This window comes from Hipposideros armiger, unplaced genomic scaffold (genome assembly GCF_001890085.2).
Source record: "Hipposideros armiger isolate ML-2016 unplaced genomic scaffold, ASM189008v1 scaffold_138, whole genome shotgun sequence".
NCBI classification, from domain to species: Eukaryota; Metazoa; Chordata; class Mammalia; order Chiroptera; family Hipposideridae; genus Hipposideros; species Hipposideros armiger.
The window spans coordinates 3,272,831-3,300,213 of NW_017731488.1; the positions used below are offsets into that span (position 1 = coordinate 3,272,831).

The 27,383-nt window shown below is 56.0% G+C and overlaps 1 protein-coding gene across 12 annotated transcripts in view; it reads right to left on the minus strand.

The window, feature by feature from the left end:
- Positions 1 to 212: 212 nt before the first annotated feature.
- Positions 213 to 27,383, minus strand: part of AHDC1 (AT-hook DNA binding motif containing 1) — a 63,371-nt gene continuing 36,200 nt past the window's right edge. For 8 of the 12 annotated variants that reach the window (XM_019650158.1, XM_019650157.1, XM_019650156.1 and 5 more), the window contains 5 exons: positions 21,274 to 21,451; positions 16,010 to 16,121; positions 15,828 to 15,865; positions 10,537 to 15,453; positions 213 to 663 (listed from right to left, as the gene is read on the minus strand). In XM_019650158.1, the coding sequence (XP_019505703.1) occupies positions 10,580 to 15,379 (4,800 nt within the window). In that variant the 5' untranslated portion in view covers positions 15,380 to 15,453; positions 15,828 to 15,865; positions 16,010 to 16,121; positions 21,274 to 21,451 and the 3' untranslated portion in view covers positions 213 to 663; positions 10,537 to 10,579. Of the gene's footprint in view, positions 664 to 4,926; positions 7,868 to 10,536; positions 15,454 to 15,827; positions 15,866 to 16,009; positions 16,122 to 21,273; positions 21,452 to 27,383 lie in introns of those variants that run through there. The other 4 variants (XM_019650167.1, XM_019650168.1, XM_019650166.1 and 1 more) reach the window with 4 other exon arrangements.

Consider the following 27,383-nt stretch of genomic DNA (forward strand, 5'->3'; position numbering starts at 1 on the left):
ATTTTTTTTTTTTTTTTTTTGCTTTTTTTCATTTCTTTTTAATACAAACTTGGATCTTTGGGTGTGTCCTGCCAACAGAAAACAACAACAACAACAGAAGAGAAAACCCAAAAGAGTGAAAAATAAGAAAGAAAAAAAAAAAAGCTCCCGCAAGAGGTTCTTCTCCCCCCACCCCCACCATGCGAATTTGCACACCACGGGACCACAGCAGGTTTACAGAATGCAATATACAATCCACGATTTATAATAAAACAGTATATACAATAAATAGGATATTGTTCATTTTTGTCAAACAACCTGTAGATAAATTTCTCAGTGCATACTTGCAGGGGCTCTGGACACCTCGAGGCCCCGCTCGCAACCTCTTGCACACGCTCGCTCTCTCGCGCTCTCTCTCTCTCTCTCTCTTTTTTTGTCTTTTTTCTAAAACTGTGTTTTGTTTTTAAGTTTTGTACATTTTTAAAAAGTATTTACAATTGCTGGTTTTGTGCAGAAAGGGCTCACCTTGGGCTTCTGCATGGAGGAGATGGGCAGGGAGGGGTGGGGGGGGAGATGGGGCTGCAGGGGGTGCAGGTGGGGTGGGGCCGGAGGCAGAGGGGCAGGCGCTCCTGCCAGAGGACGATGTGGACACTGGGAGGGGTCTTGGCGTTGGTTTTCTGAAAGCTGCAAAGAAATACAAGGGGCAGAAGTCAGTGGCAGGCAGACAGTCAACTCTGAGGATAGGCTAAGAGTGGGACCCCCACCCAGTTCCTACCAGGATTCTGAGAGAAGCTAACCCCATTGTTCCTTCTCCCAGAAAACTCCAAACAGCCCCCCCACGAGACTTCGGACTGCTTCTGGCCTTCTCTGAGTTCACTTTCCCCACCTATAAGACTGGTATGTGGTCCAAGGCCCACCCCACTGACAGAAAAAGGATATGCCAGGCCAAGAGTCAGGGTTCTAGGCAGTGCAATTTATTAAGAGCTTGGGCTCTCAAGCCAGACACAGCTGAGTTCAAAAGCTAGCATCACCATTTAATAGTTCTATGACCTTGGGCAAGTTGGTGAATCTCTGTGAGCCTCAGTTTACTCATCTGTATAATGGGGATAACTATCCCATAAGTTTTCTGGGAGGATTCAGTGGTTTAAGGCAGATTAAGCCTGGTACATAACTGCATAATAAACGATACTAATTACTAGTCATTATTATTTTCCTGGAGCCTGGGCCAGCTAGGTTCTCCAAGCCTGGGTTTCCTCATGTAACAATGAGTTTTGTAATTCCTCCAACCTAGGCTTTCTGAGAAATGACATAAAGGGGAAGACAGGGCCTCAGCAAAGCACAGGTGTGAACCACTGCTTTTATTTCTTCTAAATCCAGTCCTCTCCCCAGCCCCCACCAGCACCATTCTGTTGCTGAGAGAGGTGAGGTGAGGAGGAAGTCTGTGAATAAAGGAATGAAGGAATTGCCCAACACAATACCATCTGTGTTTGGCTGCCCCCCTGCCTTCCTGAAGCTCAGGAACTCTCAAGTCTGGGGTACCTACAATCTGAAGGTTTGAGGACCTCCTTTCCCCAGAAGGTAGGAATTATTTTTGCAGGGCCCTGACTTCCCTATTCAGATCCCAGCTTTGCTGGGATGAGCAGGAAGGTGTCGAGAAGGACAGGGATGGATGGGCTTGGTTATTCTCAAGACCTCCAGTCATTAGCCTGGCCCTTTCAGAGTCCGGTCCTCTTCTCAGAGCCCGGAAATTCAAGTGTCCCACATGTGGTGAGTGACCATCCTACCAGAATTCAGGGGCAGGGGTGGGGGTGCTAAAACTGCCTTCTAAGACTCCTCAGCAAGCCAGCCTGCCCTCCCCCACCCTTGCAGGAACCCAGTAGCCACAGAAAGCCTTTCCTTCCTTGTCCTCTTTCTTGGCTCCCCTTCCTAACAGGCCACATTTAAATTCTGCTCAGCCTCGGCTGCTGTCTGCTGGGCAGTCAGCCCTGGGGAAGACTTTTGTCCTGAAGCTGGACTTGCCAGGACTCCCCCAAGGCCAGGGGACCCAGGTGGGCTCCTTTGAGGTGCAAGGTGGGGGCGGCACCCCACCTGGTGTCTCAGCCCAGGTGGCAAGCAGAGGTGTGAGGGGGTGGATGGGGGCTGCATCTCTGTTAAGCTGTCAGGCCTCCTGAAGGTGAGGGGAGGATGGAACATTATTAGCCTTGGGGTTAAGAGGTGTGCCCGTTAGTGTAACAGCTGTATTACAACTGGGGTGACTAGGGCAGGGGGTACAGTTGGGATGGGTGTCAATTCTCCACAGGTAGGGTGATAACCAGGAACAGCTGAAGAAGCAGGGTGTCCATTAGGGGGCAGGACTGTTAGAGCTGGTGGGATAGGTTCAGCTGCAGGGCTGGGGCACCTATCTGTAGGACAGCTTTATTGCAGTTGAAGGACAGCTGCTAAGCTAAGGAACCCGATGGGGTGACAGGTATAGTGTGCTGGGGAGGCAAGTGAGGGGGAGACTTAGAACAGGCCGCCCCAAGCCACTTAGCTAGTGGATTATACTGAACCCCACCCTCCCTTGCTCCCCATAAGGGCCCTGGGGCAGGCTGGGAGCCTGCTCACAAATCCCTGTCACCCCCACCCCCTCCAGCCCATAGCTCCTGCCAGTGACCCTCTCCAAGCCAGGTCTCCATGGTGATCTCAGCCCAGCAGGCAGCTCCTGCCAGAACCATTCTCGTGGTGCCGGCGGCCAGGCAGCAGGGAGGCTTTCTCACCCTCTGCTAAGCCATCGCAGTCTCACCTTCCTCCTCCTACAGCCCTCCCCAGCTTTCATGACTTGGCCAGAATCTGGGGGATGGGGAGAGAACCCAATCCAGAGCCAGGGAAAAGGGAGAAGGCCTGTGGCTATGTAGAACCCTGACCTCACTAGGTTCAACTCTCTGCAAAACAGAACCAATGGTCATGTGCCAGGCGGCCCGGTGCTGGGCACTGGAGACAAAGCAGAGAACAAGACAGATCTGGTCCCTGCCCTTGAAGGGCTCACAGAGTGGAGAGAAAAGCAAAGCAGACCCCAAACCAGGCAATTGTGGCAATGCAGGGAGATGAGGGCATGCCAAGAAAAGCCTCAGGGGGCTCGGGGAGCACAAAGGGGCACCCAGCCCAGCCTTGGCGGGAGGCACTGCGGCTCTTCTACTCACTGCTGAGCACGGTGCCCTGCATATGCTGGGGTCAAGAATGTGTGCTGACGGAACGACAGAGCGACGACTGGTCTAAGTCCGATCAGTGTGTCAAGGTCCAGCTCAGGTCGTGCACACCTCCTGTAGACCACTCTGTTACCATAGCTACCGGTGCACTTGTCATTCCCTTCCCAGCTCCTCCAGGGCAGACCTGTGTGTGGTATCTCTGTCTCCCCAACACCAGCATGTGCCTGATGCCCCAGGACACCAGCCATTGTTCATGAGACTTAACCTTTTAGTGCCTCCATAATGAACGACTGCAGTCACATGCCACTGAGTCTCACGCTCTAGCAGTTTTACCATTTGAGGTACCAGGGCATTAAATGGTCTCTGCCTGTCAGTGGGGGCTGGCACTGGGGGCGCTCACAAGTGCTGCAGATCATGTTATCTGGACAGAGCTGCTCTCCCCACACATTCCACATTCATTTAAGCAACCAGCAAACATGTATTCACACCTACTAACTGCCAGGCCAGGAGCTAAGGTCTAACCACCCTCGCCAGTGGGGGGGGCCTCAACATCAAACAAGGCAGTGGAGCCGAGTCTGATTTGCTGTGTGACCTAGGGCAAGTCCTTTGCGTCTCTGGGCTTCAGTTTCTACACAAGATAAGGGAGTTGAACAGGTAATGGGAGATATTGTTGAGCACTGTGAGTACCCCAAAGACAAGGGGTCAGAGGCAAACCACAGCTCCCCAAAGGCTGATCCCCTCTCTGACATTTTCAGGCCAAGTCAGGCCAGCGAGTCCCTCAAATGAGGAGAGGAAACTGCTTTCCTTGGGGCTCAGACCACAACTGACAGATGGGAGCTACACTGATAGGTGAGGCTTCCAATTGGGGGTGGGCAGGCTGTGGGGTGGGGGTGTGTGGCTCCCCTCCCCACTCCAGGGGTTTTTCAAAATCTGTGTCCACCAGAGCTACTTCTTCAAGTCTAGCTCTGTTAGTCATTCCCTCCTTAGGGTTCTTACCCCCAACCTCCCCTTCTGCTGGGTGGGCAGAGAGGGATGCTAGTGGAGCCAGACATGGTTCACATCCATTGTTCCCCACCAAGCTTGTGACCACGTGCATATCTCCCACCTCTCGGAGCCTCACACTCCTTACCTGTCGTGGGAGGAGGCTACCCCCCCCTCTAGCCTCCTGATTGGAGATGCCTAGAAAGATGGGTGTTACTGATGGGTATATACTGGGATGTGACTGGAGTGGAGGTTGAGGAAAGGACAAGCAGTGGGACTGGGGGATCCCCAAGGGCCCTTCTTCCTGGCTCTACCATGTTGTGCGTCCCTGCCTGGATGGCTGTGTGTCTTTGGGCGAGTCCCTTTCCCTCTCTGTAATCTGGGAGGGCCGTACTTGGAGATCTCCAAAAGCCCAGTTAGCTCTGAGAGCTTGAATTGGTTTATTTACACACCCCTCCCCTGCTCCACTTTTAGGGGTATAGCTGATGACAGTGGGGCTGAGAGGAATTGTCTTCTACCCACTCAACACGTAACCTTTCCTCTCACAATTCTCTCTAGTCTACATGCTCTTCTTTGACTCAAGGGAAAAAAAAAAACTCTGACCCCGAAATGTCCCAGGCATGATGAGACACTGGGGAGGGAGATAGGGACAGTGCACAGAGATGAGTAACTGGCCTAAAGGAGCTGATGGCATGGAGAGGACATTCCCAGGAAGGGCTGTCATGGATGAATAAAGGGCTGGAGATTAATTGCGCCTGGGAAAGATCCTGGAATGCTTCTTGGAGGAGGTGATGCCCGAATGAAAGATAGGAACTGACAGGTGGGAGATAGATGGTGTGTAGGAAAGGGCAGCCCAGGCCAGGGAGCAGCTAGAGCAAAGGCACAGGTTATACTGAGGAAAGTCCCCTCCCCCCACAAACTCCCTCCTGATTCCACAGTCCAGGGCTGGGAAGGGAGGGTGTGTTAGAAGGAGGCCAGGGCCTGAAAGAAGACTTGAATACCCAGAATACCAAGCTAGGAAGTTGGGCCTTTATTTCGCAGGGACGGAGGCTGGAGAGGGGAGGATGCAATCAAAAGGTGTTAAGCAATGGAGTCAAAGGAACAGACGTGTCTTAATTAATCCAGTAAATATTTGGGGGGCTCCGGATACCACGCACTGAAGAAAAGCACTCTGGTGGACACAAGGCGGGGAATGCACCTGGGCAGAGGGTGGACAGATGTTGAAGAAGAGGCCTGGATGGTGCTGGGTTCTGATCCAGGTGATGAGCTGGGGCTACAGCTTCTGAAGCCTCACATTTGTTCAAGACCCATTTGTTTTGCCTCCAGGAAGCTCTTGCTGCCTGCCCTGCTCATGGTTTCCAAGGGCGGGCTCTGGTATTTCTGGTGGGAGTGTTTCAGACCCTCCTCTGGAGAGTGATGCCCACACGGAGGCTTTTAGTGAACACCTGTTCATAGGCTGCAAACTCCATGAGGGCAGGACACTGCTTGTTTTGTTCAGTGGTACCCTCAGCACCAGCTGCGACGCCTGGCCCAGAAAAGGTGGCTGGTTCATGTGCAGCGAACACAGAATTAACCCACTTGCCCCTGCCCTCCAGCACAGAGGGCCCCATGGCAGCAAAAGTTATTATGACAAAGGTGGCAAATCTGCCAGGGGAAAAATTATGACGTATTCCAAAGTCGTAGGAAATCTTTTTCAGATTATCGGCACCATGAGAGAGGACTAGTGTGCCTAACTATGTGGACAGGGGATTCTAGCTGATCTTGGTCCTCATGCTCCTTAGGCTTTGGGTCCCTTGGGGTGGGGCCTGTGACTTACCTGGTCTCGGGCCCCTTAGGGAGGACTCAGCCTAGTTGCTAAGGCAAAGACCTCGGTGGCATTTCACCTCCTACCAAAAGCCCCAAACCTACACTCGATACACTTCTTTCCTAGGAGAGAAGCAGGGAGAGCGTGAAGGAGGGCTGGCTACGGACGGAGTCCTGAGCAAGCAGGAAAGAGCTAGGGGTGTGTGACTCACACAGGTTTTTATCTGCCCCCCATTTACTAGCCACTGATTACGTGCTTACTACATGCCAGGGACTGGGCTAAGTGCTTCACGGGTAATGTCATTTAATTCTCCTAAGAGATGCAGCAAGGTGCCGTGACTCACCAGGTCACAGGGCTGGTATGGGATGGAATCAGGCTCTGCACAGAGGCCTGTCTGTGCCTCCAGGCACGCTCTTAGCTCACCCTCTCCAAGCCCAGTTTCAGGGCCTTGCTCCCTGGAGTTCTCCTTCCAGGTCCACAGGGATATGGGGAGATGGCAGAGAAGGAGCGTGAGAGGGCATGTTCACGGGGAGATTAGATTTCCAGGAAATGAGGCCTCAGAGCAAGAAGGCCTGGTCTGAAAATGGCTACGGGAAGAGGCAAGAGACAGGACTGGAGGTGGAAGACAGCCTCAGGGAGCGGGGAAGAGGAGCTCAGAAGAAGCAGGGCGGGACTGGCTGACCCCTGACGTGAGGGCCTCTTGCTCAGAGCCAGAGGCAAGATCAAGTGACCTCTTGAGGCTTCAAGACGCAAAGAGACAAAGCCCAGAGCAGCTGGGGCCTGGCCCAGGTCCGGGCATGCCTGCTGACCCTGGCTGGATGGTGGCCTTGGAAACTTGCTTTCTGCTCTAGTCAGGCCCCAGCTGGTGTAACCTTGGAGGACCTGTGACATTTCTCTTGGCCTCAGGTCCAGGCCTGAGAGAGAACAGGGAGGAGAGGGAGGACTTGAGATTCCTGAACACCTTGGAGGGCCCTTCCTACCCTCCCACCCCGTTCCCAGGGTCTGGAAGCACCATCTCTAGCCATGAGGGCCCAATGCGGAGCCAGTCTGTCTGGCTCTTGCTTTCCATTTAAGGGACTAGAGAAAATGTCTGCCTGGGCCCAGGTGCCCCCCCACCCCTTTCCTTCTCTGTCCCATTAGCTCAGCTCCCAGACCAGTCTGGTCCCACATTTCCCACTCTGGCTCCTCTGAGCTTTCCTCTTCTAATCCCCATTGGGATGTGACCTGCCCTTGTCCATAGTTCCCTCTGCCTGGAATGCCCTCCCCCCATTCTCCACATGTCCAAATCTTATCTATTCTCCAAGGTCAAGTTCAAATGCAGCTTCTTCCACAGAACCTCAAAATCCATTTAAAATGTCAGACCCAGAAACAGTTGTAGGGAACATGCAACCAATCTCTCATTTTCCAGGTGAGGAATCAGAGCTGTGGGGTGGAGAGGGAGCAGTGTGGCAGAGCACCCAGGTTGGGGGTGGGGAGCAGTACTGGGTTCAAATGCTGGCTCCACCATTTACTAACTGTGGAGTCCCCTGGGCAAGGTTCACAGCTGCACCTGTTTCCTCAACTCACAGATTGGGGGTGGGGGACCCACCTCTCAGGCTGAAGGCTCAGTCAAGTGGTGTGACACAAAGGCCCAGCACAAAATGAGTCCCTTTGCTCACCAAAGGAGCAGAGAAATGACTTCTGACCCCAACACCCATCTTCCTGGTGCACCAGCTTTGTTTCTCCTTGCCTCCGGGCACCTGCCACTTCCCTCCAGGTGTTTTCAGGTTCTTTGTGTACTTGTTTTAGTTTCCCAGGGTGGTTGCTGGCTGCTTTGTCTCCCCGTGCCTGGCACTGAGTTGAGCATGGAAGGGCTCAAGATGTGAGGGTGAGCTGAAGGACTGCTTCTCCAGTGCCCAGCATCAAAAGTGCTCACATCCTGTTGGTGAATGAGCGTGTCAAGGTCTTCTCTGCTTACGCCCTCTATTGATGTGACACTCCCTTTGTCAACTCTTCTTCCTCACCATTCTACTTCCCTATATCCCAAATCTTCCTCATTCCCATAATAATTTTAATCAGTGCTTGGAACTGGAGGGTTATCCTAAATGAATGAGGGGGCTGGTGTGCCATGTTAGATAAAGGGAGACAGCCCTACCACCACCTTGGGCCAAGCCACCATCAGTGCTTGGCTGGACTACTGCAGCTGGTCTCCCTCCTTCACCACTCACTCTGCTCCACTGTGACCCTTGGCATATCCCAGCTGAGAGTTCACCTCAGTGATTCCCTAATTGTCTTGGAATAAAGTTCAAACTCCTTCCAAATGCCCTGCAGGACCTGGCCCTGCCTGCCTCATCCCCTCACTTGGTATTACTATCTTTCTATCAGTTCCTCAAAGCTGAGGTCCTTCCTGCCTCAGGGCTCTACCCACTGCTGTTCCTTCTACCCAGAATGCTCTTCCAACTCCCTGTCTAGCTAACACCCCCTCATCCTTGAAGCATTAGCTTCGGGATCTGGTCAGCCTGCGACAGGCTCTCGTGGCTTCCTAGCTTTTCTTCTCTTGCAGTCCTTCCTATGGCGATAGTTACCAAATGCTTTGTGTCATTCTGTTTACTGTCTTTCTCTCTAAACTGGAAACTCCCTGAGGACCAGGACCTCCTTTGTCGTGTTCACTGTGGTACCTCCCAATGCCTGGCACGTAGTAGGTACTGGACAGATGTTTCTGGAATAACTGAACGCATTGGTTTGAGAATAGTGCTGTCAACTCCCAGCTCTGAGTGGGGAGCAGGGCCAGAATGTGGGGCTGGATTGAGTCCCAGTTCCTCCTGCGTTCAGGCCTCACTGGTGGTTCCATTATGTATCTCACTGAGCTGTGACCTGCCCAAACACCCAGCTCCCACACCCGTTTATTTTCCCACTCAGAGCCTGGGAGGAATGGTTTTTGGATTATTTCACATTTCTGATTATCCATGAGACATCTCCCCTCCAGTGAGAAGGATCAAGAGTTTGACATTTTAAACCCTAAGCAGCTTCTCCCTGGCCTGCTTCAGATCTGCGGCTCTGCTGCTTGCAATGAGACACAGGGGGAATGGAAGGCCATTTTAATCTTGGCCTGGCTTCATTAGGAGGAAAAATATGCTGCCAAAAAAAAAAAATAGTTTGGTCCATTGTCTATGCCACGCAGAGTTGCAAGAGCCTAAGAGGTGATCAAAGTCAATTTCCTCAAACAGATGGGGAAACAGAGGCCCGAGTGGGAGTGGGGGTGGGATAATAAAAGCAGTCAAGGGCATACAGCAAGTTGATGGCCAACTGGGAAATTGTCCTTCCCCAGGCCTCCTGACTTCCATGTGCTGCCCTTTGCCACCTTTAGGTACCAAAGAGCTGATGTCAGGTAGAGAAAGGGTAATAAGTTTCCAATGACATGGCTTTAGGACCCTGAGTCACTTTGGCCTTGAATAGGTTCCCTAGAACAGGAACGGGGTTTTCCAGTAGCCTGCTATTCCTTCTCCAAGAAGACACTCCCAGGAGGCTTCAGTGGCAGCAGAGGCGAAAGGTGAGGGGCTCAGACAGGGCCCTAGCCCACTTCTGGCTGTATTTCTGGAGCAGGTTGTTCATCCAAAAAATGATTTCTCCAATCCCCTCCCCTTTTCCCATTTTGGAGACATTTTCTCTCTTTTATTTTCCTTTTCTAAAACACAAAATCTTGAGAATACTAAAACTGTGAGTCGAGCTACTGAGGTCACAGTGCCTGATAAAAACATCTAAACACCTAGCAATGTTTAACTGAGTCTTGGAAAAGCGTTTGGCTTCAGGAAAGAGACTGACTTTTTTTTAGGCAGGAAAAATCCTACCTGGGGACAGACCCACTGGCTGCAGGTTCCCAGGCACAGCAGGATCCTAGCACCCCTTCTCCACTTCGGGAGCCCTACCCCACAAGCCCGACCACAATGAACCTACCTCAGGCCAAAGATGTTGAAAAATAGCCTCTGGGGGGTAACATGCAAGACCAGGAAAGGAAACTCTGGGCCAGTTTGTAAAGTCACTGCAGAGTGTATGACCAGACATACTGGCTACACCTTTAGTGTGGCCCTTGCCAGACTGCCTCTTGGACTAAATGATGCTCCTCCTAGGGAAACAAGGGAGCCCAGCAGGGTCGGTACCCTGGACCCTGGCAGATGACTAAGCAACCTGCTTCTCCCTTCACTTGTCTCACGCAGGGCAATGCAAATGCCCTTCCTCCCAAGAGGTCAAGTAGTGTTTCCGGGGACTCAGGTGGTGCCTGCCCAGGACCTAGCATAGATGAGAGAAATAAATCCTTGACAAACCAAACTAGATGGGCCCATCGAGTCTATGGTTCTCCAGCCATTTAATAACAAGGTCCCCTGATCATCCAAGCCCTATGCTGGGTTCCCCACCCAAGCAACCCATCTCCTCCCTAAGACTGTTCCCAACATTTAGTTCCAGACTCCTTCCTAAATTCCAAGTCCCTGTTGTCAGGTCCTCAGTCTTTCTTGCTCATCACTATATCTCTTTCCCTTGGCCAAGCTCTAATGTCCTCATGCCCCCCGCCCCTCAGATCTCTGTCCACTACACCCACATCCCCAGACTCACCCAGGAATAAAACCTCGAGGTCCAGTCGGCACTTCAGTTGGCACTACAGGGAGGTGACGGTGAATGTGTCCTCAGGGTGAGGTTCCGCCATGGGCCCCAGAAAGCCGCTCTTGGGGCCCCCACCCAGGCCGGGATGCGCCTGTGGCATAAAGCCTGGATACCTGTAGGCGGTATCTTGCAGGGGCAGCAGCGAGTCCCTCGGCACCGGAGACAGGGTCAAGTCACTAAGGAGCGGGCAGCCATAGCCAGCAGCAGCTGCAGCGGGGCCACGGGGTGGGCCGGGAGGCCGGGCCATCTCCAGGGGCTCCTTGTCGGCCTTGGGCGTGGCTGGCGGGCTAGCCAGGTGTGGGGCACTGAGGCACACGGCCTCCGTCCTGCCCAGGAAGTCAGCCAGCAGCCCTGTACCCACCTTGCCTTCATAAGGTGGGCTGCGTGCAGCTGAGCCTGGCGGGTACCAATATGCCGTGCCCTTGCAGCTGGGGGAGTCATAGTGGGGCTGGCCCAGCGGCAGGTCCCGGCAGCTCAGGTGGGCCTGGGCTGCAGCCGCATGGCCCAGGCTGGCCCCCTGGAGCCCGTGCTTAAGGGGCTCACAGGCAGCCAGTTTTGTGGGTGGCGGCCGCAGCTCTTCCTTGAAGCCCAGTGTGGGTGAGCATGTGGGTGAGTATGCCTTCTGCAGGCCAGCATCAAACACCGTGGGCGGGTGTGCCAGTGGAGGGAAATGCTTGCCATCCAGTTCAGGGGCACCCAGGCTGGGTGAATCGCAGTGGAAACCTTGGCCGAAGGTACCGTCAGATGGCGTGGATGGGTTCATAGAATAAGGTCCCATGAAGTCACAGGGGTCTCGCTCGCCCACGCCGAAGGCCCTTGACTGTGAGGGTAGTGGTGACATGCTGCTGTCTCCACTGTAGTAGTCTAGGCCGAGGTCAGGGCTGTCCTGGAACAGCGGGTTGACCGGCTGTGGCTTGGGGATGAACTTGGCTTTGGCTGCTGCGCCACCCCGCTCTTTCTTGGCTGAGCAGGCCCCGCCGCCCCGTCCACCCCGTGGCTGCCGGGGCCCAGTGCTCCGTTTGGATGGGTAGCCTGAGGCAGTGGCCGAGGCGGATGACGGGAAGCCCAGATGTGAGGCCTCAAACAAATCAACCTTCTTCCGCCGTCCACGACCCGGCTTGGAGCTGCTCTGAAAGAGGACACTCTGGTTCCAGTTGTAGCCGGGGGCAGATGATGCCTCATTCCAGTCCATCATAAGTTTTTCCAGGCTGGACAGGCTCGACTGGCCCTCACTGCTCGAGGCCTCACTGTTGGCACGCCTAAAACCACCGCCGACTGGTTGATTGAACTGGGTACTGTCAGAAGATGACTCTGAGAAGGTCTCAGACACAGCTGTCTGCTGCTTCACCTTCTGTGGCGTGTAGTTGGAGATGTCCAGGATCACGTTGGGCTCACTGACGTGGCAGTCGAAACCGGGATTGTAGAGCTGACTGAAGGCCTCTGAGGCCCAGTCTAGGCCTCCATAGCCCTGCCGGAAAGGCCACTGAGAAGCCCCCACAAACTGCCGACAGTTCTCAGGCGAGGGCTGAAAGGAGGAGGAAGAGGAAGAGGCGGCAGAGGCAGCGGAGGTGGCAGAGGCTGTGGTGCCCTTGGGCACCATGTAGCCACCGGGCGAGACAGTGCTGGCCCGGCTGTCACAGCGCAGGGGTGTGGGGGCTGAACCAGAGAAGGCAGCTCCCTCAGAACTGTTGAAGAAGGAGGCCTTGCTTGGTGGCAGGCAGGGGCCACCAGAAGGAGGTGGGGCGTAGCCAGCGCTGTGGGCACTGCTAGGCGAGGCAGGCAGGCTGTTGCCGCTGCCATAGGCAAAGCTGCAGTCCTTGCTATTAGCACAGTCCTGACCCGTAAAGGGTTTTGCTGGGGCAAATACACTCTGTCCAGCCCCATAGCCACCGTACTGTGGGGGGTAGGTATTGGTGGGCGGGTGAGTGGTAGGTGAGCGGGCCACAGCAGAAGACGGGGGAGCCAGCTTTGGGAAGGTCTCGGCTGCCCGGCAGTCTGAAGTGGCTGGGGTTATCCCGTAGCTTGCTGCCCGGCCTGGCGGGAAGTTCTGGCGAGCAGGCAGGACAGATTGGAAGGAGGGGTCTGCCCCAGCCCCACTGCTACCCACTGCCACTGGGCTGGCCTTGGCTCCTCGGCTGGGGAAGGTGGTCAGGCCCCGCTGGGCAGGCAGGGCACTGGTTGGGGGCCCTGCATAGTTGCCCGATGCCTTCCGGGACTCAGGGCGTGAGGCTGAGAGGGCAAAGTCCAAGAGGTCAGAGGAGTCATCTGAATCGAGTAGGGAGCGAAAATATCCGGTGAAGAGGTTTTGGCGCTCCTGGCTGAGCTCAGTCTGGCCTGCAGGTGTGCCTGTGCTGTAGTAGCTGCCACGGCCTGAAGCCCCACTCTCTAGCCCAGTGGAGGCAAAGGCTCGGGCCTCGGTCCCCTGGAATCCACAGTTTCGGCCAGCTTGCCCACCTGGGTGCCCATGGTGAGGGGCCCAGCCACCACCCTTGTCCCCGGCCCACTCAGCGCCAGCCTCCCCAAAGCCTGGGCCACCGGGCACCTGCTCTGGGAACAGAGTCCCGTTCTTCCGGGACCGCCTTTTGCGCTTGGGCTTCCCAGTCACGGCATCCACCTCTCCCCGGCCCCGTTTGCGGGGGTGCCCCAACTCAGTGAGGCCAGGGCCCCCCACCCCAGCAGATGCCACTGTCACCACCTTCTTTTTCTTGCCGATGCCCTCAAAGAAGTCACTGAAGGAGACTCGGGCTGCCTTGGCCGCATGGCCCCCACCCCGGCCACCAAAACCGCCTGCTTTGCCACCACGCCGCCGGAAGCCCTGCACTCGATGCAGGAAGTGGGAGATGCTCTGGGTGTCAGGTGCCTGATGCACTGACTCGGGCTCACTGGGTGTCCAGCAGCGGGGCGGTGAGCACCGCCCGGCGCACTGGCTCTGGCGGTTCAGAAAGGCCAGCTTGGCAAGGACGTCTGAGTACTCGGCCTTGCTGTCGTTGGCGTCTGCAGCATAGGACGGCTGGGGAGATGCCAGCTTCTGCTTCCGCCGCCGTCGTTTCTTCACCTCCGGCATCGCCATGGTGGCTGCTGCCACCGTGGCTGCCTCGGCTGCCACCACAGCTGGTTCCTTGGGCTTGCCAGGACCCAGCAGCAGGTTCTTAGGAGGACGGCCACGCTTACGCTTGAGAATAATGGGCATCTCGCCAGGTGGGAAGACCACCACCACGTTCCGTCCATTGTTCTTCATCTTCAGCAGCGGGGTGGGCTCTGCTGACACGCGCAGGCCCAGCTCCTTGCCCTCCACACTCAGGCTGCTGCTCAAGGACGATACCTTGTATGTAGTCTTGTTCCGCCGTCCCAGTGATACGGGGATCTTGGCCATTTTCACCACCATGCGCCGCACACCCCGGCACTTGCTTTTGCGGGTAGGGACCACTGGGGTCTGGGAAGATTCTGGCTCCAGCTCTGGGACTGGGCCTGGACCTGGCAGAGCAGGAGGTGGTGGCGGCGGTGGTGGCGGGGGCTCAGCTAGGGTGGCAGCCAGCCCTGTGGGCATAGGCAGGGGCAGCAGGCGGCCCTCAGGTCCAGCGTCTGCCTTGCGCCCCCGTCCGGCTTTCCGCCGGCGACACAGGATCTTTGGCCTATCAGTGCGCCGCAAGGCGTACTTGGGGTGACCCTCAGGCCCATGGGGGCCATGGGGTGAGCACAAGTCCAGGCGCAAGGGCTCTGCCAGTGGGCAGGGCCCTAGGGGCTGCTGGGGCTCCAGACGGCGTCCAGGGACATCAAGCAACTTGGGCAGGGGGTCAAGTGCCTGAGGGTCAAGGAGCTGGGACTCCAGGGAGTCAGGCAGGGTATCCAGGGCCTGCAGAGCCAGGCCTGGCAGCCCCAGAGGATCAGCAAGAGGTTGCAGGGGCGGCAGCTCCAAAGCTTCCCCGAGTGGCTCTAGTGCCTGTGGGTCCAGGAAGCGGGGCTGGGGATCCAGGAGCTGAGGCTCTGGCTCGGGCGATGGTGGCTCAAGGGCCTGGGCCTCCAGCAGCTGGGCCTCGGGGCAAGTAAGAGAGGCCAGCTCACTAAGGATATCGGCGTCAGCGAGTTCTGAGTAATCAGGGCCGTCTGGCTCAGGCTCTGGGGGCAGACCGGTGGCTGCGGCCGTGGCTCCAGGACTATGGCCTTGGCCAGGCTGGGGGCTGTCCCTAGGCTCAGGCTCAGGCTCGTAGAGGGGGTGGCTGGGCCGCTCAGACTTGGCGTGGGGGGTGGCCCGCTCCTCAGGGCTGCGGATGCTGTTGGCCAGGCTGGGGGAAGAGAAGAAGCTATACTGAAGGTCACCGGGGGGCGGGGCAGGCGGGCGGCTCAGCCGGAGCCCACCACAGTCCAGGTGCACGCCGCTGTGCTGCAGGTCCTGGGAGAGCCGAGTCAGGTCTTTCATGATGTCAATCAGCTGCACCACTGGACGCAGGTTCACCCGCCCGTTGTCCCAGCGACGTCGGGAGCTGTTGCCGTCTCCGGCGGGTGTGGGGCAGTGGGCCTGTGAGACAGGACGGGCGGCCCGAGGGGGCAGCGGGTCGTCCCCCTTGGCAAGGACTGGTGGGCGCCGGGTGCTGGGGTCCCGGCGTGGGGGTGGGCGCGGGTTCTCAGAGAAGGTGTGGGCGAAGGCCTTGTCAGGTGGGCTGGCGGGGGGCCGCGTGGGAAGCAAGGGCCGGGGGGTGGGGGGGCCGCCGGGGTAATACTTGGGCTCCCGGAGGTAGTCAGGAGAGCTGCACACGGCACTGGAAGTCACCACCAGGCCCTGGGGCTTCACACGCATCCTGACCTTGTCCTCCGCGGGCCGCCGGGCGGGGCCGGGGCTGACATGAGGGTGCGAGAAGCCGGGACCAGGACCTGCAGAGCAGGATAGGCAGGAGGTCCCTCACTGAACACCCAAGTCCTCATCAGCTCCCCATATCCTCAATGAGCCCCTGCACCCCTCTTAGTCCCCTCCCCAAGCGCAATCCACTTATTGGCTCTCACTCAGCTTCTCCCAAACCACCGCATGCACCATGAACCCCTCATGGGCCTCAGTTCCACTGATTGACAGCTCATCCCTTTTAGGCCCTAGGGGGAACAGGACACCTGCCTCTGAGGAAAGAACATCAGCAGGGCAAGGCGGCCATTCCAGATCAAACTTAAGGAGAGGGCAAGGAGTCCCACCAAGAGCAAGGCCTCCCTCCTTCTCGCCCCATCCCCAGGGTTCCGGGGGAACCCCAGCCACTCACCCTCGGCTCTGCCGCCTGGGTTGTCACACTGGAGATCTCTGTGGGCAACAAGACAGGCAACAGGAGATCTGAATGGTCTGCCGGCTAGAGCACCTGGTCCACCTGACCTGTCTACCTGCCCGCTGGCCTGGTCTCCTCCACATACCACCCCCAGTTCCCTCTAGCACACACACCCGGCTGACCTGAGAGAGAGAGGGCCCCCGTGCCTGGGGGCTCTGCCAGTCGTTGGCTGTCAGCTGGGGGTGCTGTGGAGCAACTTCGGCCTGAGCCCAGGCCTCGGGGCGTGGACAGCGCCTGGAAAGGACCATCGCAGCTCAGGTTTAGTGAGCACCTACTGCGCGCCAGGCACTGGGCTGGAAGCTGTCCAGGCATCGTTTCATTTAATTCTTCATACCAATCCTGCGAGGTAGGGCCTATTAATAACCCCATTTTGTAGATGAAGAAATGGAAGCTCAGAGATTGAAGTAACATCATTCATTCATATACCCGTTAATTATGGAGTGCCTACTTTGTACAAGGACTGGGTAGACAAACATCAGATAATCATAAATGACTTAATTATTACTGGGATAAAAGCTGCAAAGAAAAAGTGAAGAGTGTCTGAGGTCAGACGTTTAGCAATCACGCCAGGGAGTCAACAATAGCTCATACTTTGGGGGCGCTTTCCCTGATGCCAAACACTGGCCTAAGCACTTTATATGGATTATCTCATCTAACCCCCCTGCAAACCTGAGATCAATATGGTTATCACCCCCATTTTCACAGATGAGGAAACCACACACTGGAAGGTTTTAAGCACAATGAGCGCAAGATTTCTGTCCTGTTCATTTCTGTATGTATCTCCCAAAACCCTGATCAGCACATGGCCCACAAGTGGTTCAAAAAACATTTACTGAATGAATGAATGAATGAACGAATGCGGCACACAGAGCACTCAGCCCTGCCTTTCCCATGAAGCTCTTTCATTCCTCTCCGGACCCAAAAAGGAGGCTGAGGGAGGGAGAGAGACAAGAATGTAGAAAGGGACATTTTCTGACCCCTCTTCCACCTTTGTCAGAAAGGCCCTCTCTGAACTCACCCCCACCATCCCATCTCTGGCCTTGGCCAGCCCTTGCTATACATATATTCCCAGAGTACTCTCTATTTCACCTTCACAATATTTATCACAACTGCAATCATTTACTTGTATAACTGGCTGTTCAGTGGGTCCCCCCAGAGTGTGGGCCCTTCAGAGGCAGGGGCCGAGTCTGTCTGGTATACCGCTGTATCCGCTGACCCCAGGGCCTGGTCTATGGGTGCTACATAAATATCTACCACTGGACTCCCTGAGCTGGTTTGTGCAGAGCTGGGATTTAGATCCAGGAATGTCAGACTTCCAAGGGAGCCTGGGGACTCAAGAGGCCTGGCTGATCCACAGGAGCTGGGATCGGGGGAGTAAGGAGCTGAATGGGCCCGGACCACTGTGAGGGTCTTAAAAACTGGCCCCAACAATGCCTAGTGTGCTTGGCTCTGACCTGACCCCCAAGGCCCATCCCCCATAGACACATGGAGACGCTTACTGGCTGCCATATTGTCTGTCCAGTGCTGACACCCCACAGGAAGACTGCACAGCTGACTAGACTAGGGACAGGATGGTATGGATAAGGACACTCCCCCATTCCCCTCTGGTGAACATCGATTTGCAACCTACAAAGTACCTCCACATATATGACCAACTGAATCCTCATAGCGGCCTGGGCGGCGGCAGTTTATGATCCCCGCATTACAGAGGAAATAGGCTCAGAGCAATTGTGTACCTTGCCTGAAGTCACACAGCTGCTAAGTGGCAGGATTGCTAATTCTGCCCTATGTCCAAAGCTTCCTTCCACTCCCAGCTCCTGCATTTCTCCGTCAGCCACTCCTGAAAGTGCTCCTTCTAGAGCTGTGGTCGAATTTAAGGCTCAGAGGAACCTTAAAAATTGTCTAACCCACTGGCTTCCAAACCCTGCGCCTGGGGGAGCTGTGTAACATTCCAGATACCCAGGTCCTAGTCCAGGGATGTCTGACTCATAGACCTGAAGGGACATCTGAAAATCTGTATCTCCAATCAGCTCCTCTTGTGGGCAGTGTTCTAGTGCCACCTCATGCCTCTCCCATTTTATAGATGAGCAAACTGAGACCCAAAACGGGAAAGAGACTTTGCCCAAAGCATGGGGAAGACCCTTCTATTGCACATCCAAGCAGAACATCCTTCTGTCCACTGTCCATTCCCTCTCTGCAGATCCCAGACCTTAGGGGCTCCTCATGTCCCACCTACTCAATCATTCAGGATTCTGTTCTCTCCGTGCCTGGCTGTAGGCCGTGGACTGGCCCCTCCCAGACCAGGATCTCTGCTTCAAGAATCCCACCGCTGCTCTTGCAGGAAGGACATTAGGTAACACCCTCACAAGGGAAGGAAGAGGGCTCAGACTCTGGAATCTCCAGGTCTGACTTCCAATAGTATGGTTGACCCATGGCTCCTGATGCCTTCCTTGAGATGCCTACCAGAAGCCACCATCCCTCCCTGCTCTGCAGACCTCCCACTTAGGGCCAGAGGGTGTGATCTTGGCAGAAGAGAAAAACCTCCTCTCCAGTGGTTGCTTCTGTTCCACCCACCGGTGAAGACCTTTGGGCAAGTCCTCCTGCCAGACCTCCTGACTCTGTCCACTGCTCTCTTTTACAGCCTCCAGGATCTGAGGGAAGCAGCTGGCTCCCCTCCCCACCACACCCAGGCAGCCATTTTCTTGGACCCCTCCCAAGGGCACCACCTATCCCATGTCTGTGAACAAAGTCTAAAGGGTCCTTCTGTCCCTCTGTCTGCTTCTGAGCCTACCCATGGGGACAGCAGGCAGCTGGGAGGGGGCTGGAGGCCCCAACCTGCTGTGCACAGTGCCGGGAAGCGCCAGCCCACATCCTTGAGTCCCCAGCCCCACCCTCCCTGCTGCGGCTGTGACCACCCCACCCCTTCCCCAGACCGCCTCCCATCCCCCACCCACAGCCTCCCCAGGGGAGCCAGACTGCCAGCCCCAGCTCTCACTTCCGGCCTCATGACCCTCTCTCCAGCCTGCACACTCCTCCCCCCAACACCATTTCCCTCCCAGCCGGGATTGAAGGCCCAGGGATGTCCTCAAATGGAAAGACTGCATCCAAGGGGCTATTACTGCTGCTGTGAGACCTCCAGCATCTCCGGTCGTCGAGGCCTGTATCTCCCAGGATCTGCCCCCTCAGGAACTAAGCATCACCCCTCTCAACCTCCTTCTCTTCAGCCCCTCCCACCCACCCAAATGTACCCTAAGATCTTCTTCTAACCTGACTCCAGCCCAAAATCATAACAAAAATAACAATAATGACAATAATAGTGACAAGTATCACTTATTTGGCATTTAAGTGGGGACACAGAGAGGTTAAGTTATGCCATTAAGGACAAACAGCCACGACACAGAAGAGTTGAGTCTGAATTTAGGTTTGTTGGGCTCCTCTCAACCAAACTTTTTCACTGTCCAAAGAGTCGGCCCCCTCCCTTGCAGCCCCCTACAACTGTTCTAGTCCCAACCACCAGTTTTAATCTTTGACTTCTAATCTACTCCCTGACAGCTTCTCCACCCTCTCCCACCTCGGTCATCCTAATGCACTACCCTCCCTTGCCACTAGGTGTCCCCTTAGAGCCACTGATGCCCCCAAGGGGAGCAAGCCCCGCCCCACCCCCTGGAGCCATCAGCCCCCACCCACCCTATCCCCAGCTACACAGAGCTCCTTTGTGCAGCCCTCGCCCACCCCCTTCCTGCCCAGAGCTGGGCACCTGGCAAGCAGGTCTGTCCTAGACCCGCCCCCTGCCAGCCCCCTGCCCTGGGTGCCAGGTGTGCGGGCACCACAGCCAGCTCTGGTTGAACCCGAGGGTCACCCTGCCGGGTGGCCCTCCCTTCCTCTCCCCGAGGTCACCCAGGGACTGTGCTTCCCGCCCTGCTCCGCCCCCATCCCCTCCTGCCCTTGGCCCTTCCAGACTTCTGTCCTTGTCTTTCCTTCTGTCTCCCGGAGGACTCCCCTCCTCCAGCCCCACCAGGCCCTCCCCACAGCCTCTCACCCCCGCCCACCTCCTTCCCCAGAGAGCAACATGTTCCACGCCCCCCCCCCTCCCCGCCCAGGTCTGCAGAACTCCTCCTCCTGGAAAGTTGCTGCTGGAAAGGAAGTGACTTCAGCGATTTGGCCACAAGGCTGGGCACTGCTGAGCCCAGCTCAGCTGAAGGCTTGCCCAGCCCACCTCCAAAGCGCAAATGGAGCCATGTGAACACACCACCCCCAGTGTGCACTCAGAACTCTGAACACACACTTCCCCAGTGTCTGACACACAGACAGATCCCAGTGTGTACGCACCACACCATCCCAGTGTACCCACATATCACTCCAGTGTTCAGGTTCTTGTCTACACACCTCTTCAGCGTACACTAGCATCCTGTATACATACACCATCCAGTACGGCACACACAACACTCCAGTATTCCCACACCTGCACAGGACACACGGAGTCCTGCACACTTCTCATACCACACACGCAGCCCTCAAACGTCTCCCAGCTCAGTTCACTTATATAACTCTCATATAGAGAGCTCTGGACTCCGAAGGACAGAGCCCCTACACACACCTGCTTGCACGCATGCCTGCGTACTTGCACATAAGATGTCCTGTACTTTTACAGCGGGTACACACAGCCCTGTATCCTTATCCTCCCACAGCCCAACCTTTTCCACCCTTACAATCCCAGGAGGCCCCGCCCCCCAGACCTCAGGCTCCAGGAATGCTCTTTTGGAAGTTGGGTGGGGTCCCCAAGCAGGCTGGGCTCTAGGGAGCTTCCTGGAGCCCTGAGGCTTCATGTGTCAGTTCAGGGAGTTGCCTCTGTAGGGCAGGGCGGCCCCACCTGGCCTCTGTAGCTGTAGAGCCTGGGTGGGCTAATCTGGGCCAGGAGTAGGGAGGCGGGTCCTGCCCCCTCTCATCCTAGGAGGGCAGCCTAGCATACCTGAACTACCCAGGTCCTCTCAGCACCTCGCCTTGGCCTCTCAGCTCTCTGCTTCCAGACTTCAGTCCTCGAGGTCAGCTGTACATTTTAGGCACTCTGGTCTCCACCTCTGCCCTGAGTTCTGCTCACTGTCACAAACCCTTTCCCTTCCCAGTTCTCTCAGGTCATCAAGGAGCAGGGAAGAGGACCCAGACTAGGAGGCAGGAGTCCATCGGACTTGCTGTATACCCATGGGCCTCAGTATCCCATTGGAAATTTGAGTAAGTTGTTATTATATTTTGATTCTGTAAAGGGCCTCTTTGTGGCCTAAGCAGGGGGGAATCCCTGCTAGGATGGGGAAGTGAGTCCCCCTGATCTCCTCCACTTCCTGGGGGTGGCCCAAGCACAGACCTGGCTTCCCTATATGTTGTTACCTACCCGAGCAGACTGTGTAGACAGGCCCAGCTCAGCAGGAAAGGCCCGTCTTCGCCAGTGATTCCAGGGTGGTCTCCTTGGCAGCCTGAGAGTCGCCCCAAACCCGGGACCCTCTGCACACACTTAGCTGGGCGGGTTTTGGGGTCCAGGCCGATGGGTAGTCAGGCAGGCAAGCTCCCATCTGTGGAAGCAAACACAGCACCACAGGCATAAGTATGGACACAGGGTGAGCCAGACAGAGGGACCAGGAGGCCGTCCTAGATGGATGGGGCTTACTCTTGCACACAATTAAAGCAGCTCAAACCTCATTTCACTCGGGAGTTGTAAACCTTGAAACATTAGGTTCCTATTGGGAAGCAGTATCTTTGTTATGTGTAGGTACACACATGCATGAACATGAACACATATGCTATGGTGGAAAGAACCTGGTCTTGGGAGTCAGATAGTCCTTGGCTCGACCCTCACTGTCTGATCTTGGGCAAGTCAGTTAACCTCGCTGGCTCTCAGTTTTCTCATCTACACAATGGGGAGATATTGCGAATGGGGAGGAACGCTCTGGGAAAACTATAAATGCTAAGAGCTTGTTTACAGTGATGGTGTATGTAGGTTTCCACGAGGGGGTGTATATGCAGGTGGCATTTACTCTTCTCTATCAGCTACTGGTTATGCCTCTTGTTCTCTTTAATAGCCATAGCCCTTCTCACCACCCCCCTGCCTCCTTGAGGTCTGCCCTGGAGTGCAGGGGGCGGGGGTGTCTTGGAACCAGGCTTCATGGTCTCCTTGCAGGTTCTGTTTGCCTGGGAATTTGTGTGTGTGTTAGAGATCCTGCCTGTATAAATGTATGTCTGTGTTGAGTTGTCTGGGTAAATACACCTACCTGCATGTGGGCTCCTGGGTTTATTTAGCTTTCTGTATGTTTCTCTGTGTATTTTTGTATGTCTATGCAGGTACATGTGTGTTTAAGAGTGTACATGTATGGGACTCTGTGTGTGTGATGTGTACTTGGGTTCAGTGTCTTCAGTTATACGTGTGGGTGTGTGCCTCTGGGTCTGTTCAGCTTTGTGTATGTCCAGCTGAGCCTGTGTTTACGTGCCTGTGAAGACACAGAAGTGGAAGTGTGTGTGCCTGTGTGAGACAAGGTGTGCTGAGCTGTGGCCAGGCTATGAGTGTGTCTGTGTATGTACACACTCTGTCCGGCTCTCTGCATCCCGCTGTGTCAGGCGCAGAACTGGCTTCTGCCTGTCTCGGAGCTCTCTGAATGTGTGTGGGGAGGGGGGTGGGGGGGGAGAGCGGCTGATGCTCTGCTGTCCCTGCAGGTTTCCCATCTCAAGGCCTGTGACTGCAGGCACTGGTGTCACTGTGGATCAGTGTTGCCTCCCTCCTACTTCTGCCTTTCTTTGGGTTTTCAGGGTCATGGTGTGACAGCGTGACCGGTCACAGTGTCCTTGTGGGTCTGTTTCACCACGGGTCAGTACGGTCTCATGTGTTTGTCCATGCATGTGTGAGTTGTATGACCTTATAACTGTGTGTCTGTGTGTGTCTGTGGGTCCTCGTGCCATGTCATTGTATGTCTGTGCCAGCTGTGTCAGTGTCAACATGTGTGAGAGGATCTGTGTGTCATAGCGTGCCTGCCAACCAAGGGTGCCTCAGTGTCTGTGTGGTACCTTTGTGTAACTCGTTAGTACGTGTGTGCGCGCATGTGAGAGACCCTTTGTGAGACAGTGTGTGTCTGTGTCACTGTGTTTGTATGCCTGCTTCCTCTCTCTCTCTCTCTCTCTCTCTCTTTCTCTCTCTCTCTTTTTCTCTGTAGGAGCCAGACAGCTCCCCAAGCCTGGATTAGGGACAATTTATCCACAGGCAGAGAAGGAGAATTCCAACCTGCCAGAGTCTCCCTCCTCTGATCTGTCCCCCCTTTCCCCGTGGTTGGGTGGGCACAGAAATGCAGCCCAGCAGCTCCAAAGCCCTCAGGGAGCCCCCACCACTGCAGCTCCCCAGAGGCCCAGAAGGGCGGAAAAGATGGAAATCTGGGTGGCTCCAGAGCCTTCCAGTGGGGGTGGACTGGCTGCCCCCCATCCAGGCCCCCACAGCTCAGCTCATCTTGGCCCTGTTTTCCTACATATGGTGGTGGTGGTGGGGGGAGTCTGCATGGGGTCTGCCTGGCCCTGGGGGCTGAGGGGAACCAAAGGAGCAAAGCTGCTCCCAGCCCCTCCACAACCTGATACTCCCCAACTGAAAAAAAAACGTCAGCTCCTCCCACCCCCCCTGAAATGTAAATGACTGGGGAACTTGCACTGTGCCCACACAGGTTGGGGAGCCCCAGGGAGACAGGGGACAGTGTGGTGCGGGGAATGCAGTGAGAGGGGGAGCAGGGGCTGAGCTGGGACTAAGGCTCCCTTCACGGTGCTCCAGGCGCAAGGCAGAATCACATGTTTCCCATTAGCTGCTCTGGCCTCCTTGTTCAGGGGGTGTTGGCTGGGGGAGATTTGTTCTGGTTGCAGACACCAGCCGAGACCACACAAGAGAGAGAGAGAGAAAGAGAGAGAGAGAGAGAGAGAGAGAGAGAGAGAAATTGAGTGCCAGAGGGAGGAAAGAAGAGAGAGGGAGAGTGAGAAAGAAAAAGATACACAGAGACACAAAGAGGGAGAGAAACAGAGACATGAGAGACAGAAACTGTGAGACAGGCACATACAATAGCAGAGAGACAGAGAAAGAGACTAGGGGACAGGGACAGGGACAGGGACAGGAAGGCAGAGGTGGAGGGGCAGTCAGAGGCTGAAGAGCGGGTGTCAGTGAGGCACAGGGTGCGAGTCAGGCCAGGTGGGACTGAGAGGGAGCGAGCCAGAGGCAATGGCAGCACTGGGGAGGCCAGCCTGACAGACGGGGACTGGAGGGTGGTGGAGGGTGATGGAGGGAGACAGGGGACACCTCGTGCAGGGCCAGGATGAGCCAGGGAAGAAAGGCTGGGTGAGAATGCCGCATGGGCAGCAGCAGGGTCAGCAGGGCAGGGGGTGCGGACGCTGTCAGACAGGCGGAGATGGTGGCAGTGTGGGCAGGGGGAATGGACGCTCAGAGATGTCTGGGCGGGGGTGGCCAGCGCGCTTGGAGCCTCCCGCCTCCTGACCCTCGAGCCTCGGAGAGATAACAGGCCCGAATAGTGCTGACTTGCGGTTCAGAAATCCAATATCCTCCGCGGCACACTAATCGACTACCTGAGCTCCCGGCCCGCGCCGAGCTGCCCCGATTAATCCTGCGGCTCCACAGCTTTAATTAGTTTAACAGTTTCAGGGGCAGAAGAGGCAGGGAATAGGGTCCCACAGGCCTGGGGGACACAGCCCCCCATGCGAACCCTGCTTGGTGCCCCAACTTTCCAGTCACACCTGCCCCAGTCCCAGAGGTCCTGTTCCACACTGTCAGAAAAACACCAGGTCCTTCCTCCAGGGGAAAGGTCCCCAGGGTTGGCACCTGGGTCAGAAGGTAGGTCATGTGAGACTGAGGCAACCCCTCCACCCCCCCAAATCCATAAGTGCTTCCTCTGGCCAGCCCTGTGGGGACCTGTAGTCTCCGTACCACTGGGTACCAACTGTCAGCTCCATACCACTGGGCAACATGTTGTCTCTTTCGAGTGACAGACAAGCTCCCAAGTTACTGACAACCTCCCAACAGCATGAGATAATCACACATATCACTTCCCACAACAGCATGAGATGGGCACATGGTGACATCTCACACATACCCAACAGTCAGAGACAGGCGTATGAGTCGGTGACTACCCTCCTAGCAGGATGGGTGAAGTGCATAACCTGTCACTTCCCCCAAAGTATGAGATGGGCACATCTGATACCCCCAGACAGTATGAGACAGGAATATAGGCTGTCACCCTCTCAATGGTGTAACTAACGCACAACCAAACAGGCACCCCCACCCCCACTAATGAGATGTGAAACACACGGCGAATCTCTCTCGCACACACATGCACACAAGCAAGCCTCGCCTTCCAGGTGTGAGAAGGATATAGATCTCCCCCAACCCACAGTATAAGCCAGGGACACAACCTCCCTCCTTCCCTCCAGACTGTAGGATGGGTCCACAACATATCACCCCGACTGCTTTCGACAGGTGACAGCCCACTCCCACCCCTCCCCCATCACTGCCAGCCTGGGTGGTGCTGTCCTCTGCCTGCAGAGGCGTCACAGCTCACAGGGCATGAATGTCACCCCAGCACTGCCAGAGCTGGGCACAGCCGCACGTTGCCCCAGTGACAAACACCACTGGCCCCAAGAGGAGGTGGAGGCGCATAGGGCTCTGGGTGTGACCTTGGTCCCTGGACACCAGGAGAGGAGGCACTATGGCTTCCCTCCTGGGTAACCCAGTGGCCCAGTGCTGGGCAAGAAGCCGCCTGGGCACAGACAACCTGGAAATGCCACCGCCTCAAGCTCCCCCCACCCCATTTCTAACTGAATATACAATAGTTATCTAGGGAGGGGGCAGAATGAGTAAGGAGGGCTGTCACTGAGGTCTCAGGAGTTCTTCCTATAAGACTTCTTAGAGATCAGTGGAGGGAAGACAGGTTATGGGTTGCTGTCACCATGCCCTCAGGGCCCAGGACTGAGGAGGGAGAGGGATGATAGCTTCAGACCCCCACTGCTACCAGGGGAGCCCCTCTTTCTCACAAAGGCCCCCCTCTTCCAATTCAGGCCATAGAGCCTGACAAGGAGGCCAAAGTCCAGGGGCATGACTCACCCAGGGAACAGGCCCAGCCTGCTGGCCAGAGGGAGGGAGGCCAGGAGCCAAGGGGCCTGGGTTCAAGTCTGAGCTCCTCCCAGGCCGAGCTGAGTGACCCTGGAGCAGCAGCCCAGTCTCAGGCTTTGGGGAGGAGGGTAGGGGCTGCAGCCAGGGTAGTGCCAGGGCCTGAAAATAGCCACGGCTGGAGACCAGCAAGCAGAGCACTAGGGGCCATGGGAAGGAGAACACAGCCATCCACTGCTGGTTCCATGGCTTCCTCACAAAGAACCTCAGCTTTCTTTCTGTACCTCAGTTTGCTCAGCTGTAAAGCGGGGACGATAACGTCAGCCTCAAGAGACAATGTGGCACAAAGTGGGAAGGTGCTCAAGAAATGGTAGCTTCTCATTGAAGAGGAGAAAATAGACTAAGAGAGGGTAGGAGACTTGCCCAAGCCACAGAGCAGTTAGTATCAGCTGAGCTCAGCCTCCACTTCCTGGCTTCCCACTAGAGCTGTTTCTGTAAGACTGCCTGGAGGTCTGTGTGTGTGTGTGTGTGTGTTGGTGGGGGGCAGTGTAAGGGGCAATACTGGGGTGTTTTGATACAGAGCTGCCCTACTGTCCTGTGAAGACCAAAGAAACTGATCATACACCCCGACCTTTACCCTAAACCCCACCTGGCCCACCTTTAAACACTGAACCAGGGGGCCAGCTCTAAGGGAGGCAGGAAGCCCTCCCTTCAGCCCCCCATGACCAGCGCCAGCACCTGGGGCTTGGAAGGACTGGGGGATCTAGGATATCCGTGTCCAAGGCCCTCTTTCTATACAGGAGCCCAGAGAGGGACACATCTAGCCTGAGGTCACACAGCATGACAGCAGCAGAGACCAGAACCCTGGCTAGGGACAGCCTCAGAGCAGAGTCCCTCTAGCCCTTGGGGGTGGCTGGAGCTGGGGAGCCCTGGGGGACTGAGCAAAACGTGGCGACAGATGGCCTGCCGAGGCAGCGGCGATCTGGGCGGCTGGCAGGCATGCTCGCTCCCGCGCAGGGAAGCGGCTAATTTTAGCTGAGGCCTCGATGCCAGCTTTGTTCCCCCCACCCACCCGCCGAGGGGGGCCCAGCATGCCTTGCGTGCAACCCGCCTCCCCCAGGCACCCCTACTCCCCAGCCAGGCCCCTTGGTGAGTAGTGTCCAGACCCCAGTGTCCTAGAAATTCTGCCTAGACCAGGCCTCATCACTCCAAGAGGCAAGGACTGGGCCCTGGAGGCCTGGCACCCCCACCCCAGGGCCTGTTTCCCATGACTCCAAGCTCATTCCTTGAAGGACTGTAAGAAAGAAGGCTAGAGGCCACTGCCCAGATTGGGAGAGAGAGAGAAATTGAGTGCCAGAGGGAGGAAA